Source organism: Drosophila hydei, unplaced genomic scaffold, assembly GCF_003285905.1.
Source record: "Drosophila hydei strain 15085-1641.00,03,60 unplaced genomic scaffold, DhydRS2 tig00000149-arrow-pilon, whole genome shotgun sequence".
NCBI lineage: Eukaryota > Metazoa > Arthropoda > Insecta > Diptera > Drosophilidae > Drosophila > Drosophila hydei.
The window spans coordinates 1,246,404-1,262,249 of record NW_022045678.1 but is presented as its reverse complement, the minus strand read 5'-3'; the positions used below and the strand labels follow the sequence as shown (position 1 = coordinate 1,262,249).

At 36.6% G+C, this 15,846-nt stretch overlaps 3 protein-coding genes across 6 annotated transcripts; 2 read left to right on the top strand and 1 right to left on the bottom strand.

Annotated features, from left to right (window-relative positions):
• Positions 1-952: 952 nt before the first annotated feature.
• On the top strand, positions 953-6,801 carry LOC111602210 (SH2 domain-containing protein 3C). 2 transcript variants are annotated; one of them, XM_023319185.2, is made up of 9 exons: positions 953-1,123; positions 1,205-1,330; positions 1,404-1,559; positions 1,625-1,793; positions 3,188-3,542; positions 3,829-4,860; positions 5,514-5,948; positions 6,011-6,417; positions 6,484-6,801. In XM_023319185.2, the coding sequence occupies exons 1-9, from the start codon at positions 1,066-1,068 to the stop codon at positions 6,608-6,610; spliced, it is 2,865 nt and encodes a 954-aa protein (XP_023174953.2). In that variant the 5' UTR covers positions 953-1,065; the 3' UTR covers positions 6,611-6,801. The 2 variants fall into 2 exon arrangements, with proteins under 2 accessions (XP_023174953.2, XP_023174954.2); XM_023319186.2 differs by lacking the exons at positions 953-1,123; positions 1,205-1,330; positions 1,404-1,559; positions 1,625-1,793 and adding an exon at positions 2,801-2,869.
• Positions 6,802-7,922: 1,121 nt separating this feature from the next.
• On the top strand, positions 7,923-11,327 carry LOC111602208 (beta-galactosidase). Of its 2 annotated transcripts, XM_023319180.2 has the most exons (7): positions 7,923-8,208; positions 8,283-8,446; positions 9,003-9,153; positions 9,228-9,570; positions 9,876-10,023; positions 10,089-11,174; positions 11,248-11,327. In XM_023319180.2, exons 1-7 carry the CDS (start codon positions 8,074-8,076, stop codon positions 11,258-11,260), a joined length of 2,040 nt encoding a protein of 679 aa, XP_023174948.2. In that variant the 5' UTR covers positions 7,923-8,073; the 3' UTR covers positions 11,261-11,327. The 2 variants fall into 2 exon arrangements, with proteins under 2 accessions (XP_023174948.2, XP_030079047.1); XM_030223187.1 differs by having other exon boundaries at positions 10,089-11,309.
• A 1,495-nt stretch (positions 11,328-12,822) lies between these two features.
• On the bottom strand, positions 12,823-15,560 carry LOC111602258 (tetraspanin-17). 2 transcript variants are annotated; one of them, XM_023319253.2, is made up of 6 exons: positions 15,043-15,362; positions 14,882-14,962; positions 14,168-14,446; positions 13,986-14,096; positions 13,312-13,428; positions 12,823-13,220 (listed from the first exon to the last, which is right to left on the bottom strand). In XM_023319253.2, exons 1-6 carry the CDS (start codon positions 15,325-15,327, stop codon positions 13,152-13,154), a joined length of 942 nt encoding a protein of 313 aa, XP_023175021.1. In that variant the 5' UTR covers positions 15,328-15,362; the 3' UTR covers positions 12,823-13,151. The 2 variants fall into 2 exon arrangements, with proteins under 2 accessions (XP_023175021.1, XP_023175020.1); XM_023319252.2 differs by lacking the exon at positions 13,986-14,096 and having other exon boundaries at positions 13,312-13,440; positions 15,043-15,560.
• Between the last annotated feature and the right edge of the window lie 286 nt (positions 15,561-15,846).

Genomic DNA, 15,846 nt, shown 5'->3' with positions numbered 1-15,846 from the left:
GACCTTCTAATCTAGACAATGATAAAAGCCGATACCCGATACCCGACGACAACAGCAGTTGGTCAAGCGCAGGGGCATCAGCCGTAGCGGATCAGAGAGACAATTAGGCAAACAGTGAGCGCAAATTATTGACGCACGACATTGAAAAATTACTTCAGCTCGTAATAATATTATTGTTATACTCTAACAAAGAGTACGAAGAATTTCTAAATATGTTTGTTAGCAAAGGATTACTTTTACATAAATAAAAAATATACAAAATATATATTAAGTATTAGTTTTAATATCACTAAACAGATGAGTATTTAGATAAAACATTTTTTAATAAATAAATAAGTTTTTTCAAACTTGAAAAATATATATATTTGTACAACAAAATGCAATAAAAAGAAAAATTAAATAAATAAAAGCATTTAATGCTTATTAAAAATTATAAATAAATAAGGAAAAATATTTAAATAAAGCACATTTGTTAAAAAAATAGTATACGAATATAAACTATATCTATCTACTAGTATTGATTAAATTAAAAATATTTAAAAAAAAATGTTAATACAAATTTAAAATATAAAAATTAAAAATAAAACTATATATTAAAAACTAAGTACAAAAAATTTTTGTATCTCAAAAAATGTTTAAATTTAAAGTATAATAAATACAAAATAAAATATTTTCTAAATAAATATAAAAAATATTGCTAAATATTACAAATTATTAAGAATAAAATTTAAAATTTTAAAAATTTTCTTTGTTTTCTCTAACTATTTTTGAAGTTGTAATTCTTAGTAGTAATTTAAATTATAGTACTTAAAATATAGTACTAAATATACATATAAAAACATAACAATTTACTTTAGCTGGTTAGAGTATTTAGTTAGCGACTTATCAGGCCTTGGATTTTGTCAATAATGTTTTGCTAGAGCTTCGTTTGTTCAGTTTGTTGAGGCTAAGCGCTGTGAGCGGTTGAAATTTCAGTTAACGAACGCGCGGCAATGTGACGGCTTAATTATAGAGCTAATATAGTTAAAGACAAACGCTGAGAACTACGTAGAAATTGTTGAGAATATGGGTAATGTGCAAACGCGTCAGCTCGACTCGCGGAATGCGACAAATAGACGTAGCAGTAAGTGATATAAGAGGTTGAAAATGTATCTTACAGATACAATTACAACACTCAGTGTCTCCCTCTCTCTCTCTCAATTAGGCATCCTGTGGAACTTTCGTTATCCCAATTCCGGTAGACGACGCGACGACGTTGCCATGATCATACACAATTCCAGATTGAGCATTAGCGAATGGCTAAATCTGCTCGAGCTGCAGCAATATGAAGGTCAGTTTAGTCAGCAGTTTATTTTGTTCTCCAGCAAACTGCAGTAACTCACGTGTCACATCCGCTCAAACAGAAAACCTGAAAATGTATGCAACAGTGAATGATGTTGGCGATGTAACCGATAGAGACTTGAAACGTTTGGGTGTACGCAGCATTACCCATCGCCAGAAAATGCTAAACAGCTTGTTGGGCGTGAGGGCCAAGCGTAGACAGTCCATGAATTTGGAAGGTAAGTGGCGGCAATTAGTGAATGGTGCCAATCTATATAGCTACAGCTGATTTATCTGAGAACAGCCATGAGAAGCGCTCCGTGTGCGGTGCCACGCCGCAAGAGTTCCTGTCCAATGGTTTATCTAGATCCCGATAATATGGCTGAAAGCAACGAAAGCAGCGGAGCAGCTGTGATTACCACCAAAAGTGGCAAGGTCTTAAAGCAATTGACATTCGATGAGACAACAACTATGTGAGTATGCTAAACAAAGTACTGACTAGATAGTAGAAAACTTATGCAGAAGTTAGCTCGAGGCATGTTGTTGGTAAATTTACTGATTAAAACTTAAGTTCTGATATATCTTTACTCAAATAGTTGCGTGAAAAACTTTTCCCAATGTATCAAATATATTCATTAATGAGGATTGGCCTATAGGTTTTTAGTTTTTTTTTAATTGCATTGGCAGTTAGCAGGGAGGTTTAATTCACTTTGAGCTGATCACAATTTAAGATAAAATATTATAAAAATTTTGCTAGTTATCAGTTTTCAGAATTGACTTTATTCCCTAATCTTAACTTGATAAGAAATAATATATATATCTACACCAAAATAAACCTTAATAATAATGTGTGTCAAAAGTATTTTTTTAATTATTAAATAATTTTAAAAAATATATAAATTAAAAAATTGTTTTTTTTTTCATGTCATGTAAACCTTACATATACAATACATTTGTTTAAAATATAACGAATTCTTAAATAAGTTCCACAATTCCTTAACATCCACATTCAACTGCTGACACTCGTGATTCCCTGCCTGCCTGCCCGCATATTGCCTCTCCCGAGTTAATAACAACCACTTCTCCAGCCCCTCTTACATTTAAACATATTTCAATAACAAAAACTCTGCGCATGCCCCAAAGAATTTCCCATAAAATAAAAAAGAAACAATAAGCCTTATGCCGTTAGGCAGGCGGCATAAAAATCTTAAAACAAAACACAAACAAGTCGCGCACAGCGAACAACCCTCACAAGGACATTCGACTTGTGCCAGGGTGGGCCAAAAACGCAGAGCGAATTTAGATGGCAAAGAGTGCAGACGAGTTCGATGCGATAAGAAAAGCCAAAGATAAGAATAAACTAAAAGTTTTACAGTTTCAATAAACAAAAAAACAAATATTAAATAAAACTGAACATAAAACAATTTATTTTAAATACAAAAGTTTGTTTCCATATAAAGTCTGATAGCATTAAAAGAAAATTATTTGAGGCGTGTCCTGCGTATATATTCCGTAACGAAAAGCTGTGCTAGTAAAATGGGCGTAGCAGGTGAGTGATAACAACTTGTAAATGAAAAGCATTTACAATTATTTATTATAAACACTTTAAGCTTAGTTTACAAATCTGAACATTCTGAGGGAAATAGGCGTAAGCAATTTTTACTACAATTACATTAGCGTAATTTTTTTTTGCACTTGAACTTCAGACAAAAGTTCGCATATACCAAGAAACAATCCTGTGGGAGCGGATTTCCCTTTTCCAACAATAGCCCGGCCGTGTATACACAGAGCGCAAGCATAATAAATTTCCCATAATAAGGGAAATTTATGAAGTGCAATAATTCACTCTCTGTCTCTCTCTTTACAGCTATGAGGAATTGAAGCCGCGCTCCAAGTGCAACAGTCCGCATTGGGGCCAGAACGCCGACGATATGGAAAGCGGCAATAACAGTAACGTTTCCACGCCCCTTGCAGCCTCGCCCAATCCCAATGAGCAACAGGAGGCCATTGCGCTGAAAAAGGCACTCGAATGGGAACTAAGCTTAGATGCCAGAGAATTGCGCTCGCATGCCTGGTACCACGGTGCTCTGCCACGTCAGCGTGCCGAAGAGATTGTTCAGCGAGAGGGAGATTTCTTAGTGCGGGATTGCGCCTCCCAGCCGGATAACTACGTGCTCACCTGTCGCAGTAAAGCAGCTGTCCTGCATTTTGTGCTCAACAAGGTGAGTTCAAGAGTCAAATGTTGCGTTAAGTGTGTTGCATTGAAGAAGAGTCCACTTAAGAAGTTATCCATATTTTGAAGAAAATTTCAGTATTTACAGATTAAGTCTATATATCCAATCGTATTTTTCCGTGTATAAGTTTTTATTTAAAAATAATTAGAATTTTTCCAGCTATATATTGATTGAGTGGGCAATCGTATATCAATGTTTAGATTATAGAATATGTATAAAAACAACAAATATTACATGAATCACACTAACCACATTTCCTTCATTTATTTGCCAGCTGGTTTTACAGCCGGAGACTGTTTACGAGCGCGTGCAGTATCAATTTGAGGAGGATGCCTTCGATACGGTGCCAGACTTGATCACCTTCTACGTGGGCTCGGGCAAACCAATATCAGCTGCCTCGGGCGCCTTGATACAATATCCATGCAATCGCACATATCCACTATCCTTCTATGGCCACAAGATTGTGGGCAATCAGCTGCATACACAAATGTTGGCGGGATTGCGTGGTTTGAGTCCATTGAACTCGCCCATGGGCAACAATGCAGGTGGCTCCGCAATCTTTCGCTTTGGCCAACTAAGTGGTGACGTTGCAACAACACAGCCACAGCAGCAGCAACAGCAACAGCAACAGCAGCAGCAACAACAGGCTGGAACGCCTGCTAGTCCGCATTGTTCACCACCACGAGTGCGCCGGGATGTGCCACCGCCGAGGTTACCCTGTAAGAAGCAACAACGTTCACAGAGCTTGACACCAGCCCAGGCGATGGTTGTGTGCAACATTAACAAGCACCAGGAACAGCAGCAGCAGCTTGCCGCAACAGATGCCCCCAATGGCCATGGCCTGGCACGTTTTCAGACCATTGCACGCTGTAATCCCACCAGCGATATGCAGTTGCAATCGCAACACTTGGAACACAAGTTTAGCACACAGTCCTTGCCACGTCCGAGCACTTCGGCAGCGCAGGCGCTGCGACAACAGGCAGCAGCACGCATTTGCAATTTGGCGCGTAATTGCAGTCTCGATACGCCCGATCGACCACCGAGTCCGCCGCCCAAGCCACGTAAGGAGCCAATGGCCGCTATGCTGGCATATCAGGCCAGCGGTTCGGATTCAGGCAATGGCTCAGGGGACTCAGCACCCGGTGATATCAGTGAACTGAGCATACAACGTGGCGGCGTCATTATCAAAAATCCTCGTTTTATGAGCAGCTCAATTTCTAATGGCACTTTGAAAAGCTTTACGGAATTTGATGCCTTGGCCGCTGAGGAACAGCTCTTTACATTGCCCATTGAGGAGTTTAAGCTGGTAAGAACGCAAAGTATATATTTTCAACAATATACGTAACAACCTAATACTGTAATTTTTAAACAAATTGCCAAAAGCTGTTCAGAAGCGCATAAGTTCATTAATATTTTAAAGCACTACCAGTTTTCAAAATTTCAATACAACTGACATAGTGGTCTATTGTGAATTACGGTATTGCCACCTTACGCGATTTAATTTAATTATAATTGGTAGCGTAATGTTAATTGCAAATATTGACAGACAGCTCTGTAACAGCTTCTTAACAGCTGTTGTAACTTAACAAGCGCGCCATATATAAAAGAGTGCCCGACTTTTTAAATTATTTGAAAGATCTCGCCATATCTTGCCAACTATCTTGCCACAACTGATTAGACAGCATTGTAATAGTTTAAATTAGATTTTATTACGCATATTACCGTTAACAGACTCAACTTATGTTTTAAAAATGTGGGATCAAATTTAATATAACAATCGAGAAACATACGCAGTTTTTGCAACTAGGTGGCAACGCAATTCAGATTTACGTTGAAGCTTAAATCTTGTTACGTTATTTCGCCGGTTAAAGTAACAATTCGATTTACCGAAGTACTCGTAATATATTTAGCACTAGCTATATTCATAATATTTGACTAATATGTCCCCTCGCATTGCAGTGCAGCAAATTTGATTTTGAGAACTTTAGTACGTTGCTGTTGCCTTCAGTGGAGAATAAGCCGCTGGATGGCGATGCTTTGAACACTTTCAAGATGATGCTATTGGAAACAGGTCCCAAGCTACTAGCCGAGCACATTACACGCATCGATGTGGGCTTATTTCTGGATGAGCCTGAAAATGAATCGGATTGTTATTTAAGCTGTTCAGGTCTGGAGTTGCTGACTCTGCCACATGGCAAAGTATTTCGAGAGGACATCATTGAGCGAACGCAATGCATCAAGCTAATGGTTGCCGTGACCATACTGACCTGTCAAACGGATCTGGATCGCGCCGAGCTGCTCAGCAAGTGGATACAAATTGCGGTTGAAACAAAAACAGCGCTGGGCAATCTGTTTGGGTTTTGTGCCATTATGTTGGGCTTGTGCATGCAACAGGTGAGTTGGCTAAGTTTAAAATGGATATGGAGTTCCAATGTATCTTTAAATTTGAGTTTTAGATACAAAAACTGGATCAGGCCTGGCACATTCTGCGCCAAAAGTACACGGACAGTGCGTTTACATTTGAGGCCAAACTTCGACCCACTTTAAGCAGCATGAATGAAGCCTCCAATCCGCAGGCGCCAAACACAACTGTGCCCCATGTGCTGCTCTACGCTCTGCTCATTGATAGACCCGTGATGGACATTATCGATCACAGCAATGTGGATGAGCGCCCTGCACTCTATAATACCTGCATTGCACCCTGGGAATCCAAAGCAGATGATTTTGGCATGACCATCAATTTTCAGCATTTGGATGCATCACGTGGCTTCCTTAAGAATTTGGATCTATATCGCAAGAATGCTAAGATTATAATGGAGGAGGCAAGCACAAGATTAGATGAACTGCTAGCGGATGCATTTCGGTAAGTATAATATTAGAACCTGCAATTGAATCTTTTTAGCTAATAACTAAAACTTTCCATATACAGCACTGAGTTTCACGTCAAGTTCCTGTGGGGTAGTTCAGGCGCCACCGCCAAGCCCGAGGATCGGCATGGAAAACTAGAGAAGGTGCTAACATTGATGGCCGATAAATTTTGCAGCGTCAGCGCTTAGTGACACAAAAAACCAACTGAAACCAAATAAGTAAACAACGATATTATACGGACTCTAGTTTCTAAGCTAAGATATTACTTAACACAATCAAAAAAAATACTTATACAAGTCTTATACTAGTCCCTTAGTCCTTCTATTTTCAGCTATACCACAATTTTATCTAATTCTCTGTAATTTTGTGCTGTTTCTACCTCAACCTATGTATGTATAATTTTATATACAAAGAAAAAATAGAAGCGCTTTTGTTACAGTTCAAATAATTTATAAAAAAAAAAAAAACAAAAAATATTTAAAATTTAGTTAAGCCATGGAAACTACTTAGTATTGTTAAAACATTTCTTACAAAAAAAAACACAATTTCAAGCTGAAATTAATCAAAATGTATTTACATCTAATATAATATGCGGATTCTCTAAGAGAGTTCGCATTAACCAAAAATATTGAAGCACACTACCAAAGGCATTTATAGTCTAGTAATTAAAAGACACATCTAATCCAACTATATAAAGTATTATATACACATACTATAGATCCGACAATATACAGTTAATCAAATGCATACATAATACATTCAACAAGTGTAAACCGTATACTAATTATAATTATAATATAATTTTTTGCAATTTTATAAGTGATAGTGCGGTAAACTATAATAAAGAAAATAAAGGAAAATTAAATAGCGATAAGTGTTTTATACTATGTAGACGTATATAAATATATATATATATATATATATATATAAGTGAAAGACAAAGGGAAATGAAATATGAATTTATATTTATAGAGTTATCAAACTTAACAACAGCAAATCGTATCGGAAGTCAACAATTTACTGAATTAATGAAGCTGAGTTTATTATGAAATGAGCGACAACTTCAGAACGAATATTGAATTAGGAAAAAACTTTAAAATGAAATACATTTTTTAAGCTGTACAGACTCAGATGAGATATGAAAACTTGATCTAACAAAACGAAAGTATAATAGCCAAATATAATTTGGAAACACTTCACATGCCTTAATTAGTTCTATATTTTCATATATTCATATTTATATTTTTTGTCTACAATCGAAACAGATTTCATAGATAGGGATTATCGCTTAGATGCGATTAAAGCGCTCAAGATATGCGCTTTTATAACTAATTGAGCTAATGCCGAAATAACAACACACTCGTCTTGTGAAATGACAAACAAATTGTGCAGTCCACTTTAGTTTAGCTTTATCAGACACTCCAGGCGACCCCACTTATCAGCATACATACACGTACTTATTTATATATCGTGAAGTGAGCGATTAAAGCGCCAGAACCCATTGACATTGCCGACCGACCAGGGCAACTTAGCGGTTGTTATTTAAAACCAGCTCTTAGAAGAGAAACTTTTGAAGTAAGCTAAAAGCTTGAGGTGTTCAACTGTAGCTTTCGAGCCCAATAAAGCTTGATCATAAAACTTTAAGTCAACCATGAGTGGCAGCAGTGGCCGTTTTCGCTGCACTCGTAAGCTAACGTTGGCCATGGGTGGAGGCATTATAATTTTGGTGATCGCGCTGACTGTGGGCCTCTGCGTGGGGCTCAGCGGCAGCAATGACGTCACAGAGGTGAGCTAAAAAACAAAAGTTTAGTGGGTCAATTTGTTGAACATTGGCTAACCGCTATAACTTCGTTTCATCAGGAAACACCCGCATTCAGCATTGATCACACGGCAAACACTTTCCTACTGAATGGACAGCCATTTCGCTATGTCGCCGGCTCATTTCACTATTTCCGGGCTCTGCCCGATGCTTGGCGAAATCGTCTGCGCACAATGCGTGCAGCTGGTCTCAATGCATTGGATACGTGAGTAGTAGCTTTAGATAGGATAGTTGTGTAAGCCGTAGGACGTGACTATGGCTTGGTTTGAGCAACTGCAAGGCTGACTAAAAGTTATGAATCAATATAATGAATGGGTTTACAGCTCTGACTTTTACAAGCTGATGATAAGCAACACTGAGCTACATCCATAAGTAATTGCACAAAACGTTCTCAAGGCTGAACTTTACAAGGGAAATTCAAATTAAGCAAGCCTGAATGAAGATGTGGGACTCTGATTTTGTGCTACTAATTTATGTTTCTCATTAAATTGTACATTAAAAGACCTCGCATACTATTATAGGAAACACCGATTATAGGAAAATGCTAGACTAGCTATATAGAAAAGTAGTTGATGTTCTATGTTTCTCAATAATAATATAACAGTCTATCTATATAAATAACAATATTATCTACATATATATCTATATATTTATATTTTTATCTAGTAAACTGTTCTTTTACATATCTGAAGAGATTCAGCTATTTCCCTTATTTATTTATACTTAATGTATCTACAATTTTTTACCTTTATCGTTAACAGCTACGTTGAGTGGTCGCTACATAATCCACATGATGGCGAATACAATTGGGAGGGCATAGCCGATGTGGTTAAATTTCTAGAAATAGCTCAAGAAGAAAACTTTTATATAGTGCTACGTCCCGGTCCATATATCTGTGCTGAGCGCGATAACGTAAGTAACATAAGTCAGATAACAAATTGAAATGACTAATTTGAAATTTAACACAAATTTGAAATTTAACACAGGGCGGCCTACCCCACTGGCTATTCACCAAATATCCGAACATCAAAGTACGCACAAATGATCCCAATTATTTGGCTGAGGTAAGCAAATGGTACGCTGAGCTAATGCCACGCCTAAAGCATTTGCTAATTGGCAACGGTGGCAAGATCATCATGGTGCAGGTCGAGAATGAATATGCCGCATACTATGCCTGCGATCATGAGTATCTGAATTGGTTGCGCGACGAGACTGATAAATATGTGGAAAATAAGGCGTTGTTGTTCACTGTGGATATACCAAATGAACGGATGCACTGCGGCAAGATTGAGAATGTATTTGCTACCACGGACTTTGGCATTGATCGCAGTGAGTAGAAACATGTGATTGCAGTTTAAAAGATCTTCGGTAGAGGCAGTTAAAACTATACATATTTGTTAAATTGAAAATATATTAATTTTTGTATAAATATATAATTAAAACTACCTTCACAAGGATAATTTTAGTAAAATGAAATAAGCTTGCTTAATTTTAGACATATATAAAAGCTCAACTCTTATAACTATATAAGTGTACATAACTATATAAGATTAAGCCAATCTTAACTGTCGGCTTCTTGAAGGTCAATCTCAAATCATCTCAAGCTACACTCAAGCACATTTTCTCTTATACAGTTCATGAGATTGACAAAATCTGGGAATATCTGCGCGGCGTACAGCCTACTGGACCACTAGTCAATTCGGAATTCTATCCTGGCTGGCTGACGCATTGGCAGGAGATGAATCAGCGACGCGATCCGAACGAAGTGGCCAGCGCTTTGAAGTACCTTTAAAGAAACCAAATATATCAGCATTTGTATACTATAATATTCTGCTTATGCCTTTCAGGACCATACTCAGCTACAATGCCAGCGTTAATCTGTACATGTTCTTTGGCGGCACGAACTTTGGTTTTACAGCCGGCGCCAATTACGATCTGGATGGTGGCATTGGGTATGCGGCGGACATAACCAGCTATGACTACGATGCCGTTATGGATGAGGCGGGCGGAGTTACCAAAAAATATGAATTAATCAAGCAAGTGATAAGCGAGGTACTTGACCCGCCCAATATTACACTAAATCCCGCCAAGCGTTTAGCATATGGCAAAGTGGAGCTGACGCCTTCAATGGAGCTACTCTCGACGGAGGGACGCGCTGCCCTGTCCAAGGGCACGCCCGTCAAGTCCGATATGCCCAAATCGTTTGAGGAAATGGATCAGTATTCCGGCCTGTTGCTATATGAGACACCGCTTCCTAGCTTGGATCTGGATCCGACGCTGCTACAGGTGGAAGATCTGCGCGATCGAGCTCACGTCTTCGTCGACCAGCAGCTGGTGGGCACATTGTCCCGGGAGGCACGCATCTATGCGCTGCCATTGAGCAAGGGCTGGGGCAGCACACTGCAGCTGCTCGTAGAGAATCAGGGACGGATTAACTATGATCGCGCCAATGACACCAAGGGTATCTTTGGCAAGGTGACCCTTCAACTACATAACGGCGGCGCTTTGCCACTGGACAATTGGACAACCACAGGCTATCCACTGGAGGCGATCGCTATTGAGAGCTGGCATCAGAAGTTGGCAGAAAATGCAGCGCTCGAGGCATCGATAGCTAAGCAGCGGCTGCTACGCACCGGACCCATACTCTATACGGGCAGCTTTCAGGTACCTGAAGTGGGCGACACCTATCTGAACATGGCTGGCTGGGGCAAAGGCGTGGCCTACGTGAATGGCTTCAATTTGGGCCGCTACTGGCCGCTAGCTGGACCACAGATAACGCTCTATGTGCCCAATGAGCTGCTCAAAGTGGGCTCTAATTCCTTGGTGCTGATCGAGTATCAACGCTGCAATAAGACCACAAACGGCGCTGAGCTGCCGGCTGTGCAATTCGATGCAGTTGCTCAGCTGGATGGAGAGTCCAGCGAGGCACAAAAGTAGACGTCAAACAGTTTTTTGTTAATTTTTATTATTACCATTTACAAGCGTTTTCTTTTTTTTGTTGTTTAGAAGCAGTTATTGATTTTGCTGTCGCAACAACAACCTTGACAAGCGTTTTTATATAATATTTGCTAATCTTAGCTGTTACATTTGTTTTATAATAAACATTGCTTAATTAATTCAATATTGTTTGACTGACATTGTATTTATTATAATTTTAGCTCGTTTTCAATTGACTCTTTCGTTATTCAGGAATTTCTTTTTATTTTCCTTGGTTTCTCAAATTAATTCATTAATTTTAATTTTAATTTTTTCTTAAATTTAATTCTCGTTTCAATAAATATTTTGTTCATTGGCAAATGGAGATTCAGATTTTTTTTTTAATTTTTTATTTATAATTTAATTGTTTTATAGGAAAAATATTTTATTTTGTGCGTCGAGACATTATTTTCTGGTTTTTTGTTATTAGCATATTAAATACATTTGTAGAGTATTAAGTACATTTAGTTTTCGATATTCTCAAAAATATATTTCAAAAATTGAAAGAGACTCAGTTGGTGTTCAATGTAAATTCTTCGAAATATAATTAAATGTTTTTCCTTTTAATATCAAAATTTGATAAAAAAAATGGTTTTTGTGTTTCTACATGTTTTTTAGGGCAGTATTGTAGTAGAGGAAATACAAGAGGTATGTTAACAGATTCGAAATACATTAAAACTTAATAATAGTCACGAAATGGAAAACAAAGCTTAGTAATAGTTAGGGCGATTCACAAGGATGCCTATCAACCCATAGATTAAACAAATATATATTTTATACATAACTTGTTAACATTAGTTCATTGTGCAAAAGTTGTTTCGACTAATTCGACATCAGTCTTATTTAAAAACAAAAGTAAAACTTATAACGAACACAAGACAGGTTTTTGTTTTTCATTTATATTATGTATGTATTATGCAATAGTACATGTTAATTGCAAATTAGGAAATCCGTAAGCGGAAAAAACTATAAATGATTTATGTAAAAATATATTTGTTATATCATTACTATATATATTTTATTACATAAATCTGCATGCGGCGCGTACAATTTAAGCTCGTCAAAAATCTAATCAGCAAACTACTTATAATTTGTATATATTTTTATTTTGTTTTGTTTTTATTTTTAAGTGCCCCCACATAAAAGTTTCCATACTTGTTTTGTTCATTAGTGTTATAAAAAATACTGCAATATATATATATATTTATATATATCTTATAGGTTTTATAGTGGTAGATTTTTGCTGTTTACATTTGAAATGAAATTTTCTGTTTTTGGATACCTCTAAGCAGTATAATATTGGTTTGGAATGTAGATTTATCCATCTAATGTGATAGATATTTTGTTAGCAAATATTATACATTCTGCTAGGTTATATTCGCTTCGGTTTGCCGAAGTTTTGCATTCTGGAAAATTTATTTGCATTTGAAATATATTTGAATAGCTTTTTCGTCTCATTTCTATACATTTACTAAAAATATATCACAGCTGCATTTCGAGTTAATTTACTTCTTCTTCAAGTATATATACACATATATATATATATATATATATATATATATATATACGTCTCTTTATGTAAAAATGTATAGAAAATTGTTTTTTTTTTCGCTTTCTGCTTTCTTAGTATGTGTGTGTTTTGGGTAAAAAAGAAGCCTACGTAGAACAGCAAAAAATTTGGCAACCTAGTTAATATTTAGTCAATGTCCATGAAGACGGAATGCGTTTGCGTTTAGTAGACACTCATACATATATATATAATATATATATACATATAGTTAGGTATTTATAGTATAGGTAACTAACCGAAGCGTTGATTTAGATGATGCATAGTTGTAGTTATAGTTGTTGTAGTTAAAGTTGCTGTTGCTGTTTGCTATCTGTGTACGTCGCTTACCTTTCTAAATTGCTGTGGGGGCAGCGTGCGCCATTTGTCAGTGCCATTTCGATTTTTGTGTATAGATATCAGCGCGCAAATTTTGCGCAAAACAAATGCCAAGAATCTGCAAGGCAAATAAAACGTTATAAGTAAATGCATTCACTTCAAGTATATTGAAATAAAAATATGTGTCAAATTCAAAACAAACTAAACACCTGAAAAAACATAACACCAATAGCGACCGTGGAAATAATAATCAAATTATTCTCAATCCATTCTTCGCCAGCCTGAACGCAGCCTTTCTCATAAATAATCTTTGAGAGCTCCATGCCCTGCGGCGTAAACTGCAAATAACGACATGAAAATAAATCAAATAAATATAAATTAAATAATAAAATATGATACTTATATTGAAAACAAGTAAGAGAAGCCATGAACTGACTAGTAGATAAAATTAACCCCACGCTGATCTGCTACATGAAAACAGTATAGCTTATCTCTCTTCATAGTACATAGTAAATATACATAACCTATTTTCCGTTATGTATGTTTACTTAAGAATAATCTATGATATAGTCTATGTTATTAATATAACACTTAAAGTGCGTATATCAATATTATGGAATAAACACTTTTAAGGAATTTAGAACTGCTCCTCCGACAAGAGAAACATCGTAAAGGATTCGGGATTTGCCCGGAAGCATACGGAATATACTAGATCGAATATGGGGTCTTAATATGGTCTAGAAATCGTTTTCTGCCAGTCACATAAACTCAAACAAAAGCATCAAACTCTAAATGTAAGCAACATGATATATAAACATTAAAATATATATATGTATATGCATATAAAACTAAAAGAAACATATATATTGTAAAACTCTTGCACCTGCATGATGAGCAGGCCAACAACTGTGGCAGCCACACCAATCAAATGCGTCTCCAGCCAATCCTCTCCAGCGCGCAAGCAACCGCGCTCATGTATATTTCTATCCACTGGCTGCATGCGTGCATATAAAATTGATTAAGCCTGAAAAATCTATAGCGAAGCTTAGTTGTCAATCAACTTACGTAGCCCTCCTTGCGCACATCATAGCCACACTGCTTGTTCTTGATCACCTCCTGCGGTCGCCGGCGACAGCAGGAGAAGGGCACACCACATGCTTCACGGCTACCAATCGCTATTGAGGAGCAATTGAAATAGTTATTGCTATCCCAGTCTTTGGGCCCATCGATGCCGCAACATTGCAGCCAATCCTCCTGTATCCAATCAATCAGATTCTGTTGATCCGGATCCTCGCGATAATGCTTGATAAAAGCTCTCAGACCTTCTGTAGCTTGATCTTTGATCTACAAAAAAATAGAAGATATTTTTCATACATTTAAAATATTAATTATAATTATAATTGTTAAATTTATATCATTAAATTAGTTTTTCTTGAGCTTAAAACTATTTATATTGCACACTATATTTCGTGATATTACTAAGTAAACCAAAATGAATTGAAAAATACAATTATTATATTTTAAAATATCATATAGGTTGTAATAAAAACAATATATTTTTTAAGTATAATTTACAAAAAAACCATACTTTAAAAATAATGTGTCTAAAATATTTTTTAAATATTAAATAGAAATAAACTTTAAATCAAATAAACAAATAATGAAAATAAAATCAACTTAGCAACGACTTAGTCAGATTTGTTTACTTTGCGCAGCTTTAATTCAACTTTGCCAACTAATTAGTATGCAGCTTACTATGCGTAAATGTTAACAACTTACCCAGCCTTTGTCCTTGAGCACAAACGCAAGCCCGCAGAAGCCAATTTCACTTAGCAGTAGAACGCTCAGAAATATAGCATACTGTAAATAAATAATTTATAAAGCGACTTTAATATATGTATATTGTTTATATGGAGCAAAGAAAATTTTGTATAACTTACAGCGCTCAGGAGGCAGGTATTTTCTCGCAGTGCACCCACACTGCCCATTAGGCCCAACATAAAGGTGATGGTTCCCAATATAATGAGAACAAAAGCGGGATCTAATGCAATAAATGTTAGCTTGCTAATGTTGCGAAACATATCTTTTTCGGTCCAGGCCCAAATCCCAACGGAGAGCACCACAAGTGCGGTCAGCCAGATAATTACATTGCTGGTGAAGAGCAAATATTTGAGGCAGCAACTGATTTCACTTGTTTCGCGACGATATTTGCGCACTGCGGGCATTTTTCCGAGAGTCGATGGCGGCGGCAACAACAACAGCTCGTCTGACGATTGCTAATTGGTACGGAATGATTATGCTACTATCGTACACTACTATTTTTGTTAATTTTATTTTATTTTATTTTTAATTTTTTTTTTATTTTACTAGAACGAAAAGCTGTGTTTACCAGCCACAGATTTCGACTTAGCAATTGTGCGACGAGAACAGCAAATAAGAAAACCTGTAGGCTAGTACGATAAGCATGATAGTTGTTAGCCTTTTTGAGTGTCTGTTATTAACATCGCAAGCTTTGAAGTTGCCACTGTCTGACAATCAGCGTTGCCACACTGTTGTTTACTAGTGTATAAATTCATATGTATCTACTTGGTTTTACAGTATTTACTGCTCTACCGAACACTTCACTCCACCAGGTAACGACAAAACACCATAACTCTTTAACTTAACAGAGTCATCTCATGTAAGCAAGGCTATTGTTTATACAACTAACATAATAGGTTGCCCACTTAACAGAATAGACTCCC